This window comes from Amphiura filiformis, chromosome 5, assembly GCF_039555335.1.
Source record: "Amphiura filiformis chromosome 5, Afil_fr2py, whole genome shotgun sequence".
Lineage (NCBI taxonomy): Eukaryota > Metazoa > Echinodermata > Ophiuroidea > Amphilepidida > Amphiuridae > Amphiura > Amphiura filiformis.
Genome location: NC_092632.1, coordinates 45262661 through 45287146, shown reverse-complemented (window position 1 = coordinate 45287146; position 24486 = coordinate 45262661). Strand labels below are relative to the sequence as shown.

Here is a 24486-nt window from a genome sequence, read left to right as displayed (position 1 = left end):
TTCACATGTTACTAGCTCCCAAATTACAATTCCATAAGAAAATATATCCGAAGCTTTGGACAATTTGAGTTCCTTGAACACTTCCGGGGCAAGATATGGGACTGTTCCTCTGACAGCAGTGGAGACAGTTGTGATAAGATCTCGTGCAATACCAAAATCACACAACTTCAAGAGATTCTCAGCGGTTATCAAGAAGTTACTGGTTTTAATGTCTCTATGTGCCACATTATTTTTCTGCAAGTACTGAATTGCAAGGGCACCTTGAAGGGCCCATGCATACAATAATTCAGAACGCAGACGTGTTTGTTTTTTCAGATAGTCATGGAGGGACCCATTGGAAGCAAATTCGGTGATAATGATGATGGATGCTGTTGACATTATAGCTCCTATGAAGCTAACAATGTAGCGATGCTTCAGCCTGCTTAAGAAGGAGATTTCACGTTTTTGTTCTTCCCTTTGCTCCGGTTTTTTTGGACGCAAGACCTTTTCAGCAACTTCTGTTTTACTCGTCTTGTCTTTGCTTGTCAATGTTGCTCTATATACATCTCCATACGTTCCACTCCCTATCAGTTCATGACGTTCTATGTTCTTTTCATCAATAACATTCAGAGGTTCTGCCTTGGGGCAGGACTGGGATTCGTGTAGGGAGTTGACACGGGGAATTGCTGAAGCCATATCTCGGTTTTAGATTCTGTAATTTAACCATACATATTTGATCACAAATTTGGCACCTGTTCATAAAAGTACGAAGTAGAGCCCCAAAACATACTTTAAGGTAGTATTGGAGGCATTTTCTAGAAATTAGAAAATGCTTTGAGCATGTTTTAAGCAGCTTAATTGAGTAGGGTAAAGTACACTTTAAAGGGCTTCTCTTTTTATTGATAACAACATTGAGTTCACAATTAGAAATAATATCTATTAGCTTATAACATTTCACGATTAGAGATGATCTTACCATCAAGTGTGATAACTGCGATTCCGTTTTCATTGAATTCAATAACCAGCAAACTCCTAATTCAATCATAGGGGTCATTTATCGCCCAGACACAGTTAATTTGGATAGCTTCTTTTCTGATGTTGCCAGAGTTTTTGATATCATCAATAAGGAACATAAGATTTGTTACGTAGCTGGAGACTACAACCTTGATCTACTTAAACATGGTTCTAATAATAAAGTGTCTGAATTTGTTAATCTAATCTATTCTAATAATTTCTTTCCCTGCATTGATAGACCTACACGGATTACTGAAAATAGTGCAACTCTTCTTGATAATATTATGACCAACGATATGACTGCTAAGATCAATTCTGGTGTCCTAGTTGTTGATATTTCTGACCATTTCCCAATTTTTACCTTCACATCAAATATAAACTCTAGCAGCCATGTGAATCCTGTCACCCAAATATTTGAGAAGCGCCAATTGAAGACTGATAATATCAAAGGTCTTAAGAATGGTATATCGTTAACTAATTGGAATGAAGTTTATAGGGAATCTAATCCTAACATAGCTTATAATATTTTTGATACTAAACTAAAAAAATTACTAAATACCCATTGCCCGATAAAAACATCCAAAGTTAGTAAGCATAAAACCCTAAAAACCTTGGGTAACACCTGGCCTAATAAAGTCAATTTTCACTAAAGATAAATTATATAAACAATACTTGGCTAAACCTAATCCTGAAAATAAACTTAAATACACAAAATTTCGCAATATACTAAACTCCCTACTACGCACATCTAAGAAAAACCACTTTAGTTTTCAGCTTAATCTTCATAAGAATAACATGAAGAAGATGTGGCAAACTCTCAATAATATTCTAGGCAGGAATAAAACCACTAAACCTCCTAGCCATTTTACTGATGATGATGGCAATGTAATTAAAGATCCCAATAAAATTGCTATGAAATTTAATGATTTCTTTACTAATATAGGTCCATCTCTTGCAAGTAAAATCCCTCCTCCTAATATCTCCATTTTGGACCAAATTAAGAGTGCTAAGTCCCCGTTGACCTCCCTTTTTCTATCACCTTGTTCTACCCAGGAAGTTCTAGAAATTACGCATTCCCTTAAGACCAGCACCAGTTGCGGTATTGATGGCGTCAGCTCAAACCTTCTTAAGCAGATCATCCCCGAAAATTTTTAATAGCTCCTTGTCAACAGGTATTGTTCCATCAAAATTGAAAACGGCCAAAGTGAATCCGGTTTTTAAATCTGGTGACAAACATACGTTTACCAATTATCGTCCTATTTCTATCTTGCCATCTATTTCAAAATTGCTTGAAAAGATCATTTATAACCGGATCCTTGACTTTATTACTAAGCACAAAATTCTCAGTCCAAACCAATTTGGCTTTCGCAAAAACCATTCCACCTACATGGCCATTGATAACCTGTATGACACTATAACCACTGCAATTGACAAGAAACTATGCACAGTTGGTATCTTCTTGATTTAAGCAAGGCTTTCGACACCCTTGACCATTCCATTCTCCTTCAAAAACTTTACCACTGTGGCATTAGAGGAACTTCCAATTTGTGGATTAAAAACTATTTAAAGGACAGACAACAATTTGTTGTTTTCAATGGGAAAAATCCCCACTAATACCATCCATTGTGGAGTTCCTCAGGGTTCGATCCTGGGTCCTTTACTTTTCCTCCTTTACATAAATGATCTGCCCAACTGCTCTTCTACACTTAAATTTATACTTTTGCAGACGATACTAATATAATTTGTACCAATAAAGATCCTACTAGCCTTGAAACTTTACTAAATAAAGATCTTGAAATAATTTCCAATTGGTTTAAATTAAACAAGCTGTCACTAAATGTAAGTAAAACTAATTACATGATATTTAAAAATAAATATAATCCAAATCCTAACATTGAGATCAAAGATGATATTGATAACAAACAATTAGGTCAAGTAAACACTACTAAATTCTTAATCCTAATCCTAATTGATAATAATTTAAGTTGGAAGTCCCACACCACTCACGTTTGTAACATCATCTCTAAATATAATGGCATCATCAGAAAAGTTCGGCAATTTCACCCAATTGAGTCATTACCAACCCTGTATAACTCTTTGGTTTATCCTTACCTAAACTATTGTGCCATTATCTTGTCTGATAAGAACAATTCTCACCGTGACTCTGTTCTCCTGTTGCAAAAGAAGCTTGTCAGAACCTGCACTAACTCGCTCTGGTTAGCACATTCTGACCCACTTTTTTCATCACTGAAAACATTAAAAATACATGATTTGTACATTCTCCAACTTGTGATTTTTATGTATCAATTTTATCATGGTCTCCTTCCCAATGACCTACTTGATCATAATTACTTTATTGTTAACAGTGATGTGCATAATTATAACACTCGTCATGCAGGTGATATCCATATTGATCAAACCAACACGTGCCTTGCATATAACACCATTAGAATCCAAGGTGCATTACTTTGGAATAATTTACCATCAACTCTGAAAAATGCACCCTCGGTTGCTGTTTTCAAACAGCACATGAAAAAATATCTTCTTGGAAAATATATGCCAAGTGATTCGTAATTTCCCATCATGTTTCACAATTTACTACTATTCATTTGGGTCTCTCGTATTTTGCTATCATGTAAGCATATTTTGTTGTCGGCACCCTCATTTTTTGGTACATTATTCAGTATAGGGCCTATTATAGGCCCACTATTTCTACATTTCCACTTGCAGCATTTTGGCTTTAACTTTTTGCTTTTCACTATTTTGGACATTATGCTGAGTGCATGATTTTTGTAAGTTTGTACCACTCTGAATTTTTACCTTGTATAATTTATTATTATTTGTAGTTCTTTGTTTCCAGTTGTAACTTTAGGTCGAGGGCACTGCACCTCACGTTCTGCGTTTAGCAGTGTCCTCATCCATCATCTTGCCCATGTAAGTTTTTCATTGATATTTACCTTTTTCAATGTATACTGTGTATATTTATATTTATAATTTTCATAATTGTACAATTCATTGTATATTGTAGCTTGATGAATATTGTTGCTTGTTGCTTGATGAATGGATAAATAAAATTGATTGATTGATTGATTGATTGATACACTGATCAATATGCCTTTTGTTTGAAGCAAATTGGTCATACGGTTTCCATCAATAATCAATATAGTTAATGAGCTAAAAGGACTGTAGAGGCTAATTAATATGTAATTTTTGCTAATATTTTGCTAAAATTTAAAAAATCAATGCATAAATGTTCATGTTACTTTTATTTTGCATACTTTTGTTCTGAAACCTGGTCAAAGTGTTTCTAATAATTTATGTTCTAATGTGTTATATAGTAAAGCATAATTTGCATATTTGCATAATTAACTAGCATTTATGCAAATTATCTTAACAACCGCCTAAGTCCCAGCATCACATGTTAATAAGGGCCAATCATTCCATGAAGTACAAGAGACAAAACTGCTGCGCACATAAATTTCGCTTAAATGCAATGACATGCAATGCTTTATCACATAATGCAAAGTAATAATAATAATAATAATAATAATAAAACAGCATTTATATAGCGCATTGTGAATCTCAGATTCCTCAATGCGCTTTACATATTTAAAAACTACCAAACTTAATTTACAATATATGATTTTAACTTAAGAATTATACAAACAATACTATGCATAAAAATAGCAGACCAGCTGCAAGCAAACAACTTTAGAACATGTAGAATGGCAAGAGTAACACTAACACCAGTATACAACACTGGCATGATTTTTTAGACACACATGATCAAACGATCTGCCATATTCTGCCCTCATGAATATGTGAGAATTCGCAGCATACAAAGCAATCAGATTTTTGCTGTTGGTGAATTATAGTCATTTGTAGTTGTTTACTATAAAAAGTTATATCATTATTAGATTGCTCTCAGTCTTATCACTTGTTGAGTGCATTAGCACATAGCACTTGGTATAAGAATGTGACTTTTGGTGAAATTTTAGATTTTCTGATTTAGTTAGTGTCTTTACGGGGGCATTGGAAGCTGCTGGTTGTATATCTCTATGGGACCGCTATGCCTAAGGTTTGATATCTCTAAGGCTCGCTATCACTAATTTCAGGTAAGGTTTGCTATCTTAAATTTCAAGTAAGGTTTGCTGTCTCTAATTTTAAGTAAGATTTGCTATCTCTAATTTCAATTCAAATATGTTGCAGTATCTCTAATTTCAAATAAGGTTCGTTATCTCCTGATCACTCTCATTTAAATAAGTTTTGCTGTCTCTAATTTCAAGTAAGATTCACTATATTTAAGGTTTCAAATAAGGCTAGAATGAGTTGAACACAGTAAATATGGCATTATTATCTACTGAAGACAGTAATTATGTAAATGATAGTGAACCTTACTTAAAATTAAACATAGTGAACCATAAATAGAATTAGTGATAGCATACCTTATTTGAAACTAGTGATATCAAACCTTTTTAAAGTTAGTGAGATAGATATCAAACCATTAGAATTAGTGAACCTTATATAGAATTAGTGATATCAAACCGTAGAACTAGCAAACCTTATTCTTATTTAAATAGTGAACCTTAGAAGTAGCTGACAGGTTTTTTTTAAATGTAAATTGAACCTTTTGTGTATTAGAAGTAGTGAACATTTTATCCCCTTTGGATTATACGTTAGTGATAGCAAACCTTGGAGATAGCAGACTGTCACCCACAAGAATGTGTAAAGTTTTCCAAACAAAGCTCAATCTTCAAAAGATATTGGTTATTTGTAAAATTTATTTGCAGATTTTGTGCTTGTCTTACCTGTTACACCTTATTCCTCAAAATTATGTGTAGAATATCAAATAGTCAGTGGTTGGATTGGAAATTTCAGTGGAAACCTGAAGAAGTAACACTTCAATATCAGCGTGAGCAAGGAAATTTAGTCTATTTATAGGACTTACATGTATATGTATTTTATTATGTACGTTGACATGGGAAATTTATTATGAATATTAATTATTATTTGTACAATGTGTGATAATATGACTGTTATGTTATAGTCTGATCCTTTATCAAAAGTAAAGTCCAGAGTTTCAGAACACAAGTGATGTGAATTCCATAATTTACAAGCATTTAATTTCACAGGGCATATGTTGTAAGAGCTATCCCCGGAGGTATCAGTATACCATACCTGTTGGGCAACCCGTAAATCCAAAATATCCTGACCCGATGTGGACAGATCCAGACTGTCAGTGAATCTTGATTTTTTAAATTTCAAAATTTATGAGTCGGGATGGATCAGGGAGTATAAACAGGTTGCGCTGATTTGAGATAGACTGGGGTTCTTTCTTCCAGTCCAGGTTGGGATCAGCAAACAAATTATAAATATAATATTATTATAATATTATTTATAAATAGAGAGGGCGGCCTATCTGCTGTGCCCTAGCAGGACATCAGTCAATATGAGACATTAAATATTAAATCCGAGGATCCAGAGGATACATGCCTGAGAAATATATAATAATTAAAGAAATGAAGCTCAGACAAACTGGCATCTATACTATTAAAGAGGAACTTGCCGATAATCGATACTTTGAAGAGGAACTGATCGATGCTTTGAAGAGGAACTTGCCGATAATCAATAATTTTGGGATTGATTCATCGGTATCATCTCAGAGATTATAGATAAATTATAAATTAATAAATAGATGATTAAATAAGTTCTAGCATTTCCAGATTAGTTGTAAATGCATAGATAGATAGGCCTAGATAAATTAATAAAAACAAATAATTATTTGGATTTGTTTCATGTATCCACCAACGCGTTGCTTATCGTTGCTATGGTTGCTACGGATAAGCTTTAATACGCGTATACTATACGCGCATGTTCAAGACGACCGGGGTACCGTTTGTGGTGACTTTCGATGGAGAGTGGGCATTATTAGCACGGTAACCGCAACTGTATACGGTAATAAATCAACTGCATTCATTTATGATAACCTTCGGAACTGACTTCTTTTGTGATGACTTTCCGAAGATTTAAAATTTAGGTAGGCCTAGGCATATATGGAAAGTAATTTCAGTTTATTCGTTTGTCATGTTGTGATGAATTTCGATGGGGAGTGTGGGGCATTATTAGCATGGTACCTAACCGCAACCGCTATAATATCTCAACAATGGCGTATATTTCTTTTTGACATTGGGGGGAGGGATGAAAACATTTCTTGAAGTAGGCATATTAATAGTGAATCCGGCATCTTTTGGCAACATTAACAATGGCGTAGATTTCTTTTGACATGGGGGATGGGTCCGTTTAAATCAATTTCTTGCAATAGGCCTACAGTGAAGCCAGCATCCACCGGAATTTACGCCTATGTAACTCAACATTCTTGAAACCCAATGTTGCTATAGGCCAACTTGATGCAACAGAAACAAATATAAAAAAGAAAGAACGAACAAAAGAAAGAACATACATGCGTCAACATGGAGGTGATTCAGTAGACCATGCCCCTTATCAAAATATTGAGGAATTTATTACTCACCCCGGGATTTATGCCTATGTAAAGAAAGAAGGAAGGAAGGAAGGAAAAAAGGAAGGAAGGAGGGAAGGAAGGAAGGAGGGAAGGAAAGAGGGAAAGAAAGAAAGAAAGAGAAACAACGGGAAAGCAAGAAAGAGAAAGGGAGAGATAAACGAAAAGAAAGAAAGGGAAAGACAAAGAAAAAATAGACAGACAGAAAGAAAGAGAGAGAAAGAAAGTGAACAAGCAAGAAAAAGAAAGAGAAATGGAACGCAGGAAAGAGAGAGAGATAAACTGAAAGAAAAAGGGAAAGGCAAAGAAAAAATAAGTAAAAAGGGTGTTTGGTATAAAAAGTCCGCAAAAGATTTTATGCTAAGGAAGTCGTTTGCAAAGTAGAGGCAACAAATGGTAGGCCTACCACACCACTAACCGCGTAATAATTGAGCTGTTAAAAGCGATACCAATTGCCATGATTACCATTTCCATCGTTTATACTAACCGCTCCCATTTACTCATCTAGTGGGGGCCCGCGCGAAGCGCGAGTACCCGCTAGTTATAATTCTCTCTCTGTGTCAGGTGGCGCTGTGTAGCGCTGCTGTGGTCTTCACAAGAGTACGCCATCTCACTCGATCCGATGCCAAGTGTGTTGCACCTTGCATTCCCTGGTTAGAAACCAGCTTCACGTCATTAGTCCAAGATGTTGGTGGATGTCCTCTTCCTCGTTTGCCTTCCATGGCCCCTTGCAAAATCTGTTTTTCTACACCTCCATGTTTCCTAACAATATGGCCAAAGTACTTCAGCTTTCAATTAAGGAGAGAAAAAATCCGAATGGTTCTGATTTTTTCTCTCCTTTATTATAATGCCAGTTTGTCTGAGCTTCATTTCTTTAATTATAATATTATTTATAAGCTATACAAACATAAACATTTTCATCCATGATGTGAGAACTGAGTGAGAATACTATGATTAGCAGACACTTAAAACACTACACACACAGTATATTGATGGTGCACTTTACAAGTGTACAATATAATGCATGTTTGGTCGTCATTCTTGGTTTTCAAATAAAATTGACCGCATTGGATCTGGAAAGGCTAGAACGGATCAGGATGAGGTTTGCCGAAGTTCGGATCAGCCGTTCCGGTGTTCGAAAGAAAACAAATAAGGTCCGAATTGGATGGGATTGTACCAATTTGTTCGGGACTGGTCTGGTTGGTATTATTTGAGTTATGCCAGGATCAGGGTGGCTCCGGAACCAGGGGGGCCTGGCCCTCCAATGATTTTGGTGAGGGGGCCTAACTACCCTAGGGATCCCCAATATTCTGAGGTAAAATTCATAATTTTAGAGAAAATTCATGATTTTAGGATCAAATTAATAATTTTAAGGTAAATTTCTGTAAAGTTTCTGCACTTCCAAATGGGAGGTGGATACCCCCTCCTGCACCCACCCCTTCAGCGTTTCGTGCCTCAGAGCAGGCCAGACATTTTGGGCCCTCCAATATTCAAAATCATCCGGAGCCTCTGCTACTGTGAATAGGAAAGAAAAATTTAAAAAGCTGTTTCTAGAAGATATTGCTACTTAAGGACTAAAACCAAGAATTGTACCAAAATGACACATTGTCAGGTGTATAATATGAATCTCGAAGTCTGTGCCAACAAATTCTAGTAACTTGCCAAGTGATAAATCAATTTATATTATAAACAATAGTTTCTATCATATCAAGTTTACCATGAATAATACAGACAGAGTAGACTGGGTGGCCAAGATAAAGGGGTGCACTTTTGATACCAGGAACTATGAGACATTATTTCTCATCATTTTAAGTTGATCGCAAATTTGTACTTTGCTGTTGAGGAAGTTCCAACACAGTTACTTTAAGGGCCAGACTTAGCAACAGTGGTGTAGTGTTCTTGTGGATTTGAATTACAAAGGTATGTTGAATTTTTGTTGTTCATATTGTATTGTTATGTAGAATTCAGTTCATCTTTCTTGTCACTTCTAATGCATGATAAGCCAATGATACGGCATTGTTTCATTACCCGACATCATCCGAACATGACTTTATGTACACACTGTGCATAAGCAAAATACTGTTAAGTCAGAAGTACTTATTAGCTAATTGGTAAGTGTAAGCATTTATCACACTTTGCTTAATTTGTTCACATCTCATTTCAGGTGCAGAAATGAAGTTGGCATCATCACTCCTACTCCTTGTTCTCCCATTGGGTACATTGGCAGCAGTAGCTTTTGATCCACCAGAGCCTACTCCATCTAACCAGTGTCATGCTATTGCTGGGGTACCGGGCGTGCCCGGTGTACCAGGCCAAGCAGGAAACAATGGCTTACCTGGCCCTCCCGGCCCTAGGGGCGACAGCGGCACACCCGGAAACCCCGGCCCTCAGGGCCCCTCTGGACCAGTCGGCGAACCGGGCCAACCAGGGGAAATTGGATTAACCGGTCCACGATCGGTACCTGGAAAATTAGGGCCACAGGGGCCCCCCGGATCAAGCGGCCCCATTGGAGCAAGGGGCCCTTCCGGATTAAAAGGGGAACCCGGTCCAGTTGGGGCCCAAGGAAATCCAGGGTTGAAAGGTCAAAATGGCGAGGCTGGGTCAACGAGACATTCTTCATTTACTGTTGTGAAAACTTCACCACAAGAGGGTGTAGTAGGTGATATCGTCACATTCGAAGAAGCAACTACAAATATCGGTGATGACTTTAATCTTGAACAAGGAAAGTTTACATGTGAAGTACCTGGTGTTTACGTTTTCTCATTCACAGCAATGATTTTTTCTGGATCGGCTGGAGTCTCCCTGGTCAAGGATGGGACTGTGGTAGTAGGTACATACACAAGGAATACCAACAACAACATTGACCAGGCCACTGCTATGGCTGTGTTACAACTGCAGAGTGGGGATCAAGTCTGGATGAAATTCAGTCACAGAGGCAGAGTTTACTCAGAATCATATAAGTTTACTTCTTTCTCTGCATTCTTACTTCATGAACTGTAAGGTGGTTATGTGAGTGCTTGGAATGGGTTCAACAAATTTTCTATGATTGAATGATTTGGAATAGATACTTTTGCCAGGACATTGCTTTACGGTTTACAGCATTGGTTTACAGCAACATCGACAACATGCTCATCTATCCAGGGGCACAGTTCTTTAACATCAATACATTTGTACATTAAAATGTCCTTTGAAAATTTTGGTATTAAAACTCAAACTCTGCAACTTGAGGTCAAATTTTGCACTATGATTGTTTAATTGAGGTTATTGAACTTGGGATGAGACCATTGTGGTCCATAGTGATATAACACTGTGGCAAAATGGTTCACTTCATTATGACACAACATAATGATGTATGTCTACTCCAGTGTCTACTACTCTCATTTGAATTTCTGTGATTCACTCTCACTAGGATCCACAATATGCTCATCTATCAGGGCACAGTTCTTTAACCCCAATACATTTGCACACTCATTGAATGACCTTTCACAATTTGGGAACAAAAACTCATACTCTGCAACTTGAGGTCAAATTTTGCACTATGATTGTTTCATTGAGGTTATTGAACTACGCCATTGGGATGAGGCCATTGTGGTCCATAGTGTCTCTGAACAGAGTGCCTGGCTAAGAATCATTGATATATCGATTTACATGCAAGAAATTGTGGATTGGCAATAGCTAGCATTTTGTTCCTTTAGAAGTTTTAAGTTTACTTTCATTATTACCAAAACAAGACTCTTTTGGTAGTGGCTCTTAAAATGGTATCTGTACCATTGTTCACCGTGATGTGGCACTGACGTCAGTGCGCATTTGATTGGGCGCAGCCTCAAATGGCTAGCATTTGCTCAAATCACCGGTGTACACATGCACACATTTACAGATGCTGCATAGATGCACAAGCGAAACAGCTGCTCAGTTCAACGTGTTGACGTCACTGCCACATCAGGGTGAAAATGGTATACTGTCTCACAGAGTACCATCTCTTAGTTACAAGATAAAACATATGCAATTTTATCATGCTGTATTAAGGAATACAACATGAGGCAGCTATTAAACTTATGATTTTATTGAACTATAGGGTCAGTCCATGTCAAAACAGACTGAGTGTACACCCACCCTCTTGGATTATGCTCTCCTTTGGCTCAAAAGAACCTTTCATGGACCCCTAGGTGAGATCACAAGAAAAAATTCAAATTCAATTTCGTTTCGAATGGCGGGCCATCTAAGTTTGGCGACCTTGACCAAAATTGGGAATTTAAGGTGTCAAAATGACAAAGCGCTCTCTTTGAGAGGCATTTTCTTCTTAATTAAATCAGTTGTGACCCTCTTTTTGAATGTGGTCACTCACTGGCTGTGTCTGAAATGCCTAATGCCAAAAAAGATTGATTTGAATTTCGTTGGGATTTCAGGGGGTCAAAATCAGCACTTCATACTGTTCAATCAAATTATCTTTGATTTTGAAGGACCCATGATAATGCCACAGTGCACTTATAGGTCCTAATTATGTTCAGAATGGATTAACCATGTGCCAATGTCTATGAGCAATTCAAAAAGAGAAATTTCTAGACCCCTACAGAATTTTAGGCCCCCTAAAGTGGTTCAGCCACAAATGGCGCTTAAAATCGGCAAATTTTGACACCTAATAACTTTAGGTGTACACCAGATATGAATTTCTAGTCTTTTGCATCTGAAAGAATGTAGTCTAATGTTACTTGGAACATAAGATTTGTTTTGTATTTTTTGTGTTTTGATACTTTCAAAAAGGTCGTTGACCTATGAACATTTTTCGTCATAGCGCCCTCCTGAAAGGTCTGACACATAACAAACTATACATTTTGGAATCCTCATGACCATACTGAGTAATTTGATATATTACTTGACATAATTGGGAGCATTCTGAAAATTTGACTCCCATAACCTTTACTTTGCATGTGCATCGTTGCCAGGAAGTGCATTTTTGACCCACTTAAAAATCCATACAGAGGATTAGAAAGTAGTTTTTCTTATTACTTGACTCAAGAGCAACTTGAAATATCAGGATAAATAATACAAATGGCTATAAAGTGATCAAAAATATAAAAAATATCATACTAAAATTGGCATTTTGTACCGTATCCTGTATGCATGGTATGTTAGGCAAAAATGACTATTTTTGAAAGCGTCAACTTAATACTAAAACACAAAAAATACAAAACAAATCTTATGTTCCTAGTAACATTAAACTACATTCTTTCAGATACAAAAGACTAGAAATTCATATCTGGTGTACACCTAAAGTTATTAGGGGTCAAAATTTGCCGACTTTAAGTGCCATTTGTGGCTGAACCACTTTAGGGTGGCCTAAAATTCTGTAGGGTCTAGAAATTTCTCTTTTTTTAATTGCTCATAGACATTGGCATATGGTTAATCCATTCTGAACATAATTAGGACCTATAAGTGCACTGTGACATTATCATGGGTCCTTCAAAATCAAGATAATTTGATTGAACAGCACGAAGTGCTGATTTTGACCCCCTCTGAAATCCCAACGAAATTCAAATCTATCTTTTTTGGCATTAGGTATTTCAGACACAGCCAGTGAGTGACCACATTCAAAAGAGGATCACAACTGATTCAATTAAGAAGAAAGTGCCCCTCAAAGAGAGCACTTTGTCATTTGGACCCCTTAAATTCACAATTTTGGTCGAGGTCGCCAAACTTTGATTGCCCGCCATTCGCAAACAAAATGGAATTTGAATTTTTTCTTGTGACCTCACCTAGGGATCCATGAAAGGTACCCCTGAGCCAAAGGAGAGCAAAATCCAAGAGGGTGGGTGTACACTCAATCTGTTTCGACATGGACTGACCCTATATGAATCAGCATAAAACTGTTATATTATTAGCTGCTGTAAGTAAATTGACTTGTGTCACACATCTTCCACATTGGCTGACATGCAACCACATCCTGTATCATGTGGGCATATGTTCTTGTTTTAGCCAATGAAACATCAATATTTCATGACCTAATTCACTCATCCAATCAGGAACCTACTCTATAAATTATTTCATGCTTGCACTGGCGCAACAAATATGAAAGAATTGTGACAGGACCATAGAGATAAGACCCAAAGAGAACCTACTCCGATTGCGCTATTCCAGATGAAATCCATACACCCCCTATGTGTACAAATCTTGTTTGTATGGATGACATGACCTTAATCTTCAACACAGGTAGTGTGAATTTCAAATGTAGTTACCTGAATGGGTGACTCTATTTGAAATCTGCACTCCCTGTCCTGTGTAGGAGATGAAGATCATGTCATCCATAGGGGGTATATGTATTTCAATTGGAATAGTCCATTTGTTCACACCCCTCACCAACAAGTTGAGTTGACCTACATCACAATTATATTACTTGGCAGCAAAGGATCCCGGCAAAGGATACAAGTAAATGAATTGAGTCATAAACATCGTGTCTGAGATGAGTGATTGTACTTGGCACTTGTTGTTAACAATTTTATGCAACATTCTACTGTCACAACTTTAGATGCAAGTTAAGATTTTAAGTAAACCTTATTTTATTAGCAGCAACAACTTGGTGGTAAATGTTAGCTAGCACTGTTTTATAGAGCACTTCATATAGAGCTGAAAAGAAATCTAAAAAATAATTTTACTGGATTATTAAAACTTCAGTGGCACAACTGTCATGACATATGAATGATTGGCCTTATTCATGTTATTTGTCTCAAGAAACTTATAATGTAACATTTTCTTTGTGTCTACCTGAAGTTTGCATTGCTCTAGACTGTTGATATTATGATATGTAATCATAAAGGTATAGTTAAAAAGTGATCTATAAGATTTCCTTGACTTAGATTTAAATTTTTGAATCCACACTGCAAAAATACTGTTTAAACTTTTCAACAACCAGGGTTGTTTATTTTAGGTGACATGCTTAAAAAACAGAAAAAGGTGTTTAAGCTTCTATATAATAATACTGGTAGTCTGTGACTCTGTGCCTCTGTCTGTCTGTCTGTCTGTCTGTCTGTCCGCCTATTTTCTCGGAGACTAGGAGTCGCATACGTTCCTCAAACTTGGTGGGTGGGTGCAGCTTGACCCCATACAGAACAAGTTTGTATTGGTTAGTGGGTCAAGGTCACCCAAGGTCATCTAGGGGTCATCTGAGGTCAAATTAGCAAAAACTGTCATATGGGCATGATACTTGGTAGGTACAGTAAGCATTTAGAGCCAAATTTTTGAAGGTCATTTTGGGGTCATCCGGGGTCACCCAGGGGTCATCTGAGGTCAAATAACTTAAAACTGTAGTATGGGCATGAAACTTGGTGGGTACAGTCAACATTTAGAGCCAAATTTTTTGAAGGTCAATATGGGGTCATCCGGGGTCATCTGAGGTCAAATAACTAAAAACTGTCATATGGGCATGAAACTTGGTGGGTACAGTCAACATTTAGAGCCAAATTTTTGGAAGGTCATTTCGAGGTCACCAGGGGTCATCTGAGGTCAAATTATTAAAAACTGTTGGATGGGCATGAAACTTAGTGGGTACAGTCACCATTTAGAGCCAAATTTTTGGAAAAGCTATTTCGGGGTCATCCAAGGTCATCCAGGGGTCAGCTGAGGTCAAATTAGTAAATACTGTCATATGGGCATAAAACTTGGTGGGTACAGTCAACATTTAGAGCCAAATTTTGGGAAGGTCATTTAGGGGTCACCAGGGGTCACATGAGGTCAAATTAGTAAAAACTGTCGGATGGGCATGAAACTTGGTGGGTACAGTCACCATCAGCCCGCCATCAGCCAGGTAATCGCACCCAGCCGAGAACCGCCAAATACGGGTAACCGCCTAGTATTTTTATATTGTTTAAGCCTGGCACTAAAACAACCTGCTTTTTAAACAACCTTTTCAACAACCTTCTAAACAGCATTTTCGCAGTGCGATTGGCCTAATTCAAACCTTCAATGGAAACTACATTGATGTACTGTGGTAATTTTTTTGAGGGTTTGAATTTCGCAAATAGAGGTTAAATTGCAAATTTAACAACATGCAAATCTTAAGTTTTATCACACGATAACATTGGTAAGGCACAGATTTCACCAACATTATCAACACACACATTTAAGTCTTCCTTTTGTGCAGGAATGCTACATTGTTTTCTGGTGTGGATGAAAGGGAGATTTTCATAAAATTGTGACTTTACATTTTCTAAACCATGTGATGTGATGTAATGTCCTATCCAAACTATAGATGATTATTTGCACTTTCTACAACAGGCAACTCTCATCCCATTATGCCTTGTTACATACTTGGAACAGCTTGGATTTATGACTCATCAAAAGTAATATTATAAACAAAAATATCTGGGATGGTAACCAAAGTTGAATAGTGCAGTCTGAAAGGCACCTGATGTAAATGTATATGTTAGTGTGATTGTTTGGAGTAACCATAGCCAAGAATTGTTTGGGGGAGGGATGGATTTTTGAAAAAAGTGTTTTGAGAAAGAGGACTTTTGAGGCACTGCGCAAAATTGGGTGCATTCCAGGAGGATTTTGAGGAAATTTTGAGTGAGCATGGGCTAATTTTAGTGATTTGGAATAGCATTTTATGGATTTGAAGGTATTTTGGGCAGATTTAAAGGGAAATTTGAGCCTTGGTGGATTTGATGGCCATTCCCTCCCTGTCTATGGTCCTGTGTATTATAGCATAAAGTACATGATCATGATAGATTTCTTGTTCTTTTGTTTATCAGAAATATTTATAACAAAAAGTTCTTTGCTGCTCTTTCCATCTTACAAAATCTTACAGAGCAAGAAGGCACTGTGCATGCATGCATACATCCCATGTGATGTGATGACGCAATCACCCTAAGTCATATCCACGGTTTCGTTGGCTGGGCAGGCAAAATACTGTGGCTGTAATGAAAGACAGGGATAAAAAGACTAGTTCGCATTTGACATCATGGCAAAGGTGCACTGTGATTGGTTGCAGACCTGCTAATCACGGCATTTTGGTCTGGTTGTCAGAATTTCAAACTCGTACTAGTCTTTTTATCTCTGCCTTTCATTATATTAGTTGCCGATATAGTGCTTGGCACCCTATGGGTCTCTGGTTTGAATCTTGAGGGAAACAAACAACTTCATCTTCTCTCTTTATTCCTTTGTTTCCAAGCACCAAAAGCCCTTTCAGCATTATATTAGGGTTAATAAAGTGGCAGACAAGAGCTAAAAATGGATTAATTTTCCCAAAAGTATGGGGGAACATGTCATCATAACCCCAGATTAGCACCCACACTTTGTTGTAAATTGTTGACCTTTTCTGATGACAATTTTTTTACATATTTTTTTTTTTTTTTCATTTTTGTTGCTGTTTTTGCTTCTGATTTTTGCATATATCTCAATTTCACTCTTGCCACCTTTGGACTGGTTGGAGCATATTGCATCACATCACAAATGAAAATCATTGATTTTACTGTAGAAACCAATGGTGGGCCTCACCAAGCTCCCTCGGTCCTACCCCGGGTAAGGTCCTGGGGTAAAAATATTATCACTACAATGGCGCAAAGGATGGATCTATGATTAGCTTAGGTTGTTTGGGCGAAAATGTGTGCGTTTTTTTCCCATTTTTTTTGTTACAAATAAAAAGGGGGAGGGTTGTTGGTACCCCTTCGTAGTTCTAGGGTTAATAATACAGACATGCTTTTATACATGTGCTTATACTAGGGAATCATATTGCATCAAATTTGAGTCATTAATGATACAGGCATGCTTTTGTACATGTGCTAATACTAGGGAAACATCAAGGAAATGATATTTCCCGGAATATATGGTTATTGCACTTTTAATAGTTGGCATTAGTTACCATTAAGAATGCATGTGGCGTGCACATCTGGTGCACTCGTTTTGGTAAATCTGGCATTTCATATCAAAATGGGTTTATGCAGTTTATGTAAAAATAAAAAGTTACACAACCCATATAAGCAGCTATATTCCTGAATTTGTGTTGAATGTGTGAATGTGATTTGTTCTTTGTATTGAATGATCATAAAGGCTGAGATATGCCATTTTTTTGTCAAAATAAAGCTTGGTGTATATGAAGATATGACTTGGCCCCGGATTGTGTTGATTTAAGTGAGGACTCTTTGGTATAAACACTATTAAACAGGGTATACTAGTCCAACAAATAGGACATTTTTTCTTAGTGATCATATTTCGAGTTGAGTATAGTTATTAGGGTATATTACAAGTTTAAAAGATGAATAGCGCATTTCAACTCTCTTTTATTAAAGGGAAAAATGTCCATTTAAAGGCAGATTATGCTCTTGTGATGAAGAATACTTCCTTTTAAAGATTTCTTTAAACCCCAATATATCAGTACTCTTTTGATGATTTTTTGATGTTTTCTCAAAATTGTTCAAGTGGATTTAAGGGGTTTTGCAACAAAGTTCTTCAATTGATATCATGGAAAATAATTTTAATATAAATGAAGGAACTTGAGGAATCTGGAGGAGAACAGAGATTGAAAACCATGACCGGACGTGGCCGCTACCTGGCTTTATACGCATCATCAATTTTTAAGGATGTGTACAGCCTTGAGGGTGTTAGTATTATCAAGCCCAGGTTATACTACATCCCGTTGTCAGTGCTGTGGTCCCAGGAACCCTCCCTTTCTAGTGAATGATTACAGATACTTGCGTAAATTCCTTTATTCCCCCAGCATATTGCTCGGTCTCTGTCTTTTTCTTAATGTTAAAAGAGAATAAATCAACATGCGATAAATCTTAATATTAACTATATGTTTTTGCTTTCTTTATTGCTGTTTACAGAGGAGCTGTTTTCTTCAGTAATGAGAGACAAAGATGGAGCATGGTATTTCCTGGGGCAGATTCATCTGTAGTGAGAAGATCACAGCGGTATATCTATGAGAACCAGGAGGAAAGACCAGTAAGTAAGCCACCAGGGGATTTTTGAGAGGGTTGATTTGCAGAGGGAGGGTTACTTTTATTTCAACATGTATATTATCCATATAGGCAAAAAAACAAAACAAGGAAAGGAGTCCTCTTCATGGTCAGGTTAGATACTTGTATTGGACTGATTTGTCTTCATGGGTTAACAAAAGATGTGATGGACATATAAGAGTTTAAAAGAGCAATGAGTCAGCGGAATTTAGAGATGGTTGAACCCAGGACCTCTGGAGTGATTGTGTTGACCGTCTATGCAGAATGGGTAGGAGAAAGGGTAGATTACTTCATTAAATATGATTTGTAATTGTAATATGATTTTTGTACTTTAATAAGCATTGGGTTAGTTCTTATACTTCCCTTATTGTTTTTGACAATCTTTTTTGAATTGGTGGAGGTATTAATATGTGCTTGTATATTGGATGGACAATTTAGCCTGTGGCTTCAACGGACAAAGCAGCGTGCAGTGCTCTATAATTGAAGACCAAATTAAAAAGACAAGTTTGCGTCTGATGTCAGGGCAAAGGTGCAGCGTGATCGGTTGCTGACCTCCGCACGCAGTACAGCATATTTGGTCTGGTTGACAGGACATAATACGCAAACTAGTCTTTTTAATTCGGTCTTCAATAATACTTGCTTGACCTGGAAATGGAACATTTCACCTCACACCGGTACAGACCATGACCTATTTGCCTCAGTACATCTTCATACTTCTACCAGTACCACTACCATAGTGCTTACAAAGACATTCATTCATTCATCTTCATCCGACAGTCTGTCCATTCATTCATCTTTCCTTCTTCCCATCCTTTATTCTTGCCTTCATCCCTTCTGTCATTCACTTATTTGCTCATTCAATCAATTAGTAATAATTCACAATAATAGTGTGCGGCCTAGAATTGTCTCCAGAAATGATATTAGTGCACAACTTTGTTTCATCTGCATCAAATAATTATGTATTATGTTTATTGTCATAACAGGCGCAGTTTGGAGCTTACGTGACCACCAGTAGTTTTTTCTCATTAGTTCAACTCATCTTCCTTGGGTTTATCTTCTCTACTCTTGCCAAATTTGGATTTGGACGAAGTCTGCTGGAAAAGGTAGGCTGTGATTCGGAAGAGTGTTGGATTAAAAACAGCAAAGATTACTAGATATTGCTTATTTATATTTAATAATATGATTAAATTTATTGAGAATAGATACCAATGAGACAATCATATAGTCGACACATATCATTGTGTGTATCACACAGTGACATATGTTGATTTTGGTAATGTTTTTAAAATTAAATTTGGCACAACGGGTTAAATGCTCTACATTGAACACATGCTTAAGGATGCACACAGGATCACTGAAGTGTTACATGGCCAAAATTGAGTTTTCATCACTAATGTCATCTTCAAACCGTATTTTATCTTGTCATTAATAGATTTTAAAGAAATCTTAACATTTGAACCATAAGAAAAGCTATTTTAAAGACCCTTTTTCATTAAAAATTAGTCAAAATGCAAAAGCAAAAAATCATTGTTTTCCGCAATAGATCGGCGTTCTGTAAATGCTTGCGTACTGTGGCGCACAGCTAGCAAAGACATGCACACATGGTAAACTGGATGGGCGAGGTGATTACTGATTGAGGCACTGGAGTCGCCAATCGCGATCACTACCGTATGTTATCGTATTGATCCCTTCCAAGGTAGGTAAAGCTTGCACCATTGCATTGCGAAACTGCGGGCCGACAGACCACCACCGTCCCCGTCCCAGAATCAGTAGGCCTACTCGATATATTTAGCCAAAAAGTGCTCATAGTGGTATAAATTAGTCTTTTTTATATGAACATAATAGTGAATTTTTGTTTGTTTTTGTTTTGTTTTTCAAGTTTCATTCTGAACTTTAAAAGATGAAATTTATCTGTAATACCGAAATGATCGATCACGAACATGAGGCTCAAGTAGTTACCCGTAAAAAGAAGCCCTGTAATGATGACGCAATCTGGTAGATAGAAAACGTAGGCCCTAAATATTTTGCTAGTAGGCTAGACTTAGCCCGTATAGTACATCATTAGGCTTATTATTTTATGTTTAAAGATTTGTTTTATTTTATTCATTCATTCATTCATTCATTTCATGACCATTAACGCCAATGTCAAAAGCGTTGACATTTCAATACATCATATCGACCATCTAGGCATCATGGCCTACAACTCTATGTCAAAAATGTCTATATTTGAAATCGGCATAGCGAGCACACGTTTATGAAAGCATTTTCATGAATGCTTTAATGTTAAATAATAATTTCAAAGCGAGAAATATAATCGAAAAAACGCAAATTCTTGCTTTTTTCATAATCCATTTTAACTACATTTCCAATAGTAGGCCTATTAGGTCTACCATATGCCATGATTGCGATAAAAGCTTTTGGTTTTACAACACTTTTTGCGAATGTTTTGGCGAATGCCTTTTTATTTGCAATGTTTGTCTGGCTTTCAACTTTCACGTTTATAATGTTTTCTGCATATGCCTACTTTAAAGCATTTTTCGTGAATGTTTTCATGCAGTGTTTTAAAACGCTCTTTATAGCATGATGCCTATATCCTACGGTAGGCCTACTGCATAAACCCCAATCTAATTTAAAGCCATAAAGTGTTCCGTTTTCTACTTTTGAAATTCGGTTTTGTTAGGCTATGTCAATTTCCGTGTTTTTTTGTTTTCTTGTGACCTCTCCGTGTTTTGCCCGTTTAACATTATATATAGGCCTACTTTTTGTCCGTTTTACAAGACGTTTATTCAAGACACATTACAACTTTTACCCCACTTTTTACACGTTTATTTGATTGAAAACAACAACAGACACACTTTTTTTATTTTTGTTGTTGTATTTTATTCACTTTTTATGCGGTACAAAATATTTTACAACTTTATTGTGGCTTTAGGCCTATAATAGGCCTATGACTTTTGTACGTGTTTGATATTCCGTAAAAAGTTAAAAATAAAATATGATAATTTTGTCATATTGTATATTTTACCTTCTAAATCACCAAACAAATGCCAATCTGCTGCAGTTGGGACGCCCCTTCTCATTTTCTTACTTGACCAAACGTCACAAGTCACCGGATTATATATTTATGGAATAATCTTCAAAAATGGACCTAAAATCCGCTGTATTTTTCTATATCGCGATTTTCGGCAAGTTCACTTTTCACCACTTTTAACCATTTTTGGACCGCCATAGCGTCTCAATGAAGCATCACTGAGGTAAGTTTTTAAGTCAAACGTTTAGATATGGCCAAAATCTAGATAGTGTTTTTTCATTTTTTTAAATTAGGGCCTAGAACTTTTTTTATCACCCATGATTCAAAAATTTGAACACGGGTCACGTTTTTACTGATTTTTTGCCTATATTTTAAAAACTAAGCAAAATTTCGAAAAAATAAAAAAACACTTTCTAGATTTATTTGTCTGAATTAATAAAATTCATGTTTTACAGTTTTTGATTTTCAAATAATTTTTTTATGGCGGACCAAAAATTTTTGGTAAAAAAAGCCGTTTTTTTGGATTTTCTCGAAAATTGTACTTTTTGACCCAAAACTGACATTTTAAATGGATGTATGAGCTCATTTCCTTTCAAAAAATGTATACTTTTATATACTTTACATAAATAGTTTTCGAGTTATGATGTGAATAATAATGGATAATTAGTGATCCTGTGTGCCTCCTTAAGTTACTTGCGTAAACTTGGTTTATTTTGGAATTGATGTTCTCAACATATGCCACTATGTAATACATCCCAACATTATCATTACAGTGTTGAACCTCAGGTGTTGAACTTGTTTGAGTTATTTTTGTAATTTTTATAGTAAAATAGGCTTATGGTAAAGAGTGGTAAAATGTTGTCAATCAAATATATTTGGTATCCAGTAAAAATGACTGTATATATCAAGGATTGAAATGCCAATGAAACTTTAAAATATCAAATCTTTTTTCCCCAGTTTCCCAGATTTTTCTCTTGTGGCTTCTTTAGCCATGAAGGGCCAACACGTAAGCAGATGGAAGGGACTACATTCACATGGAATTTCTACAGTGAAGGATTCAGTGATAAAGACAAGACCAAGCCAGATGTACGCATGGCTACTCAAGTGACTGGACCAGGTAAAGAAGGAGAAACTTTTGTTTCATTTATCATTCACAGCTAGTTTCCTTAAAGTGACCTACAGGTGTTTCTTGTAGATTCATTTGCCATTGTAATGAATACATCTACCAAAAAAACCGTTGACAACGTAAAAGAAATCAGCAAGTTTAAAAAAACCCACCTCTGCTCACTTTTTGAAACTTGGTCCCATTTGTAAAAGGTACTGATTTCAACTTTATCATATTTATATAAATTTAAAACATTTCCAGAAGTGTTATGTATCTTTAATGTGCAAATGCGATATTAATTTGTAAGCTTTCTGAAACGACCTAAAAGGTTAATTATTATCTTGTTCTTGCATGGTAAACCAATATCCTATTGTGTTTTGTTTTATAATAATCATGATTCATGATTGAATTAAACAAATAACAAGTAGGCTTGTAATCTTGTTGGAAACGCTGTATTCTGTTGAAATAAATTAAAAACACTGATTTGCTGTTGGTGTTCAAAATGGGACCAAGTTTCAAAAAGTGAGCCGAGGTGGGTTTTTTAAACTTGCTGATTTCTTTACGTTGTCAACGTTTTTTTGGTAGATTTCTTTTCTTTTTATGAATGTAGCCAATCAGCTCCAAGCTTGGAAAGTCATTAGGTTACGAAGTGCTCCATAAAACGAATAATATAACGAAAAATAGATGTTTGAGATTGCCATTCTTGATTCATGACAATAAAAGATAAATTAACAAAACTTTATCAGTCGTTTATTTTTAAAACTTGCTCGTCACACGTGACTGTAATGTTAAGATACATTTTAATACACTTTAATTATTCAAGGCAACATAAATATGTAAAGAAAATGTAAATATGAACAACACACACCCAATGTAGACAATGCCAGATAGACACAGAGAGTAAGTCCGATTTAGGCCTACTTTAAGTCGGAACTGGTTAATGCGCATATATTTAAGCCTATACTACGGAGCGTCTAAATGCCCGACTAGGCAAGATAATCGTGTTTTAATGTTAGTGGTTCTTTGTAGCCCTGCGGGTAATTTACTTGGCTATCCAATTTAGCGGTTTGTGGTTCTTTGTATAGACCTTCGGGGCAACCTAGTTGGATATTCCTATTAAGCGGCGGTTGTCGGCGATCATTCGTGGTTTGTTGATTTCACGAAGCCCTGCCCTCTATCGGGAGCTAATTTATAGTTTAAGCTTGTTGGATATCCAAATTTCGCGGTTTGTGGTTCTTTGTATCCCTGCGGGGCAATCTAGTTGGATATCAATATTGAGCGGCAGTTGGTGTTGATCTTTCGCGGTTTGTGGTCTTAATTTGTTGGATATCCATATTTCACGGCTTGTGGTTCGTTATAATCGATAGGCCTGCGGACAATCTAGTTGGATATCCAAATTTCGCGGTTTGTGGTTCTTTGTAGCCCTCTTGGGCAATATAGTTGGATATCCTATTAGCGGCGGTTATCGGCGATCTTTTGTGGTTTGTGGTTTTAATTTACCTCATCAAGCCCTGCCCTCTATTGGGAGCTAATTTATAGTTTAAGCTTGTTGGATAGCCATATTTCGTGGTTTGTGGTTCTTTGAAGCCCTGTGGGGCAATAGTTGTATATCCAAATTTCGCGGTTTGTGGTTCTTTATAGCCCTGCGGGGCAATCTAGTTGGATATCAATATTGAGCGGCAGTTGTTGGCGATCTTTCGCGGTTTGTGGTCTTAATTTGTTGGATATCCATATTTCGCGGTTTGTGGTTCTTTATAATCGATAGGCCTACGGGCAATCTGGTTGGATATCCAAATTTCGCGGTTTGTGGTTCTTTATAGGCCTGCGGGGCAATCTAGTTGAATATTCCTATTAAGCGGCGGTTGTCGGCGATCTTTCGTGGTTTGTTGTT

At 36.6% G+C, this 24486-nt stretch overlaps 2 protein-coding genes across 2 annotated transcripts in view; both read left to right on the top strand.

The window, feature by feature from the left end:
• Positions 1–24486, top strand: part of LOC140153215 (saccharopine dehydrogenase-like oxidoreductase) — a 73958-nt gene that overhangs the window by 37130 nt on the left and 12342 nt on the right. The window contains exons 7-9 of the mRNA XM_072175900.1: positions 18328–18445; positions 19443–19562; positions 22448–22607. Coding sequence (XP_072032001.1) covers positions 18328–18445; positions 19443–19562; positions 22448–22607 — 398 coding nt within the window. The remainder of the gene's footprint in view (positions 1–18327; positions 18446–19442; positions 19563–22447; positions 22608–24486) is intronic.
• On the top strand, positions 9252–11584 carry LOC140153216 (uncharacterized). The gene is made up of 2 exons (XM_072175901.1): positions 9252–9430; positions 9675–11584. Exon 2 carries the CDS (start codon positions 9683–9685, stop codon positions 10508–10510), a length of 828 nt encoding a protein of 275 aa, XP_072032002.1. The 5' UTR covers positions 9252–9430; positions 9675–9682; the 3' UTR covers positions 10511–11584.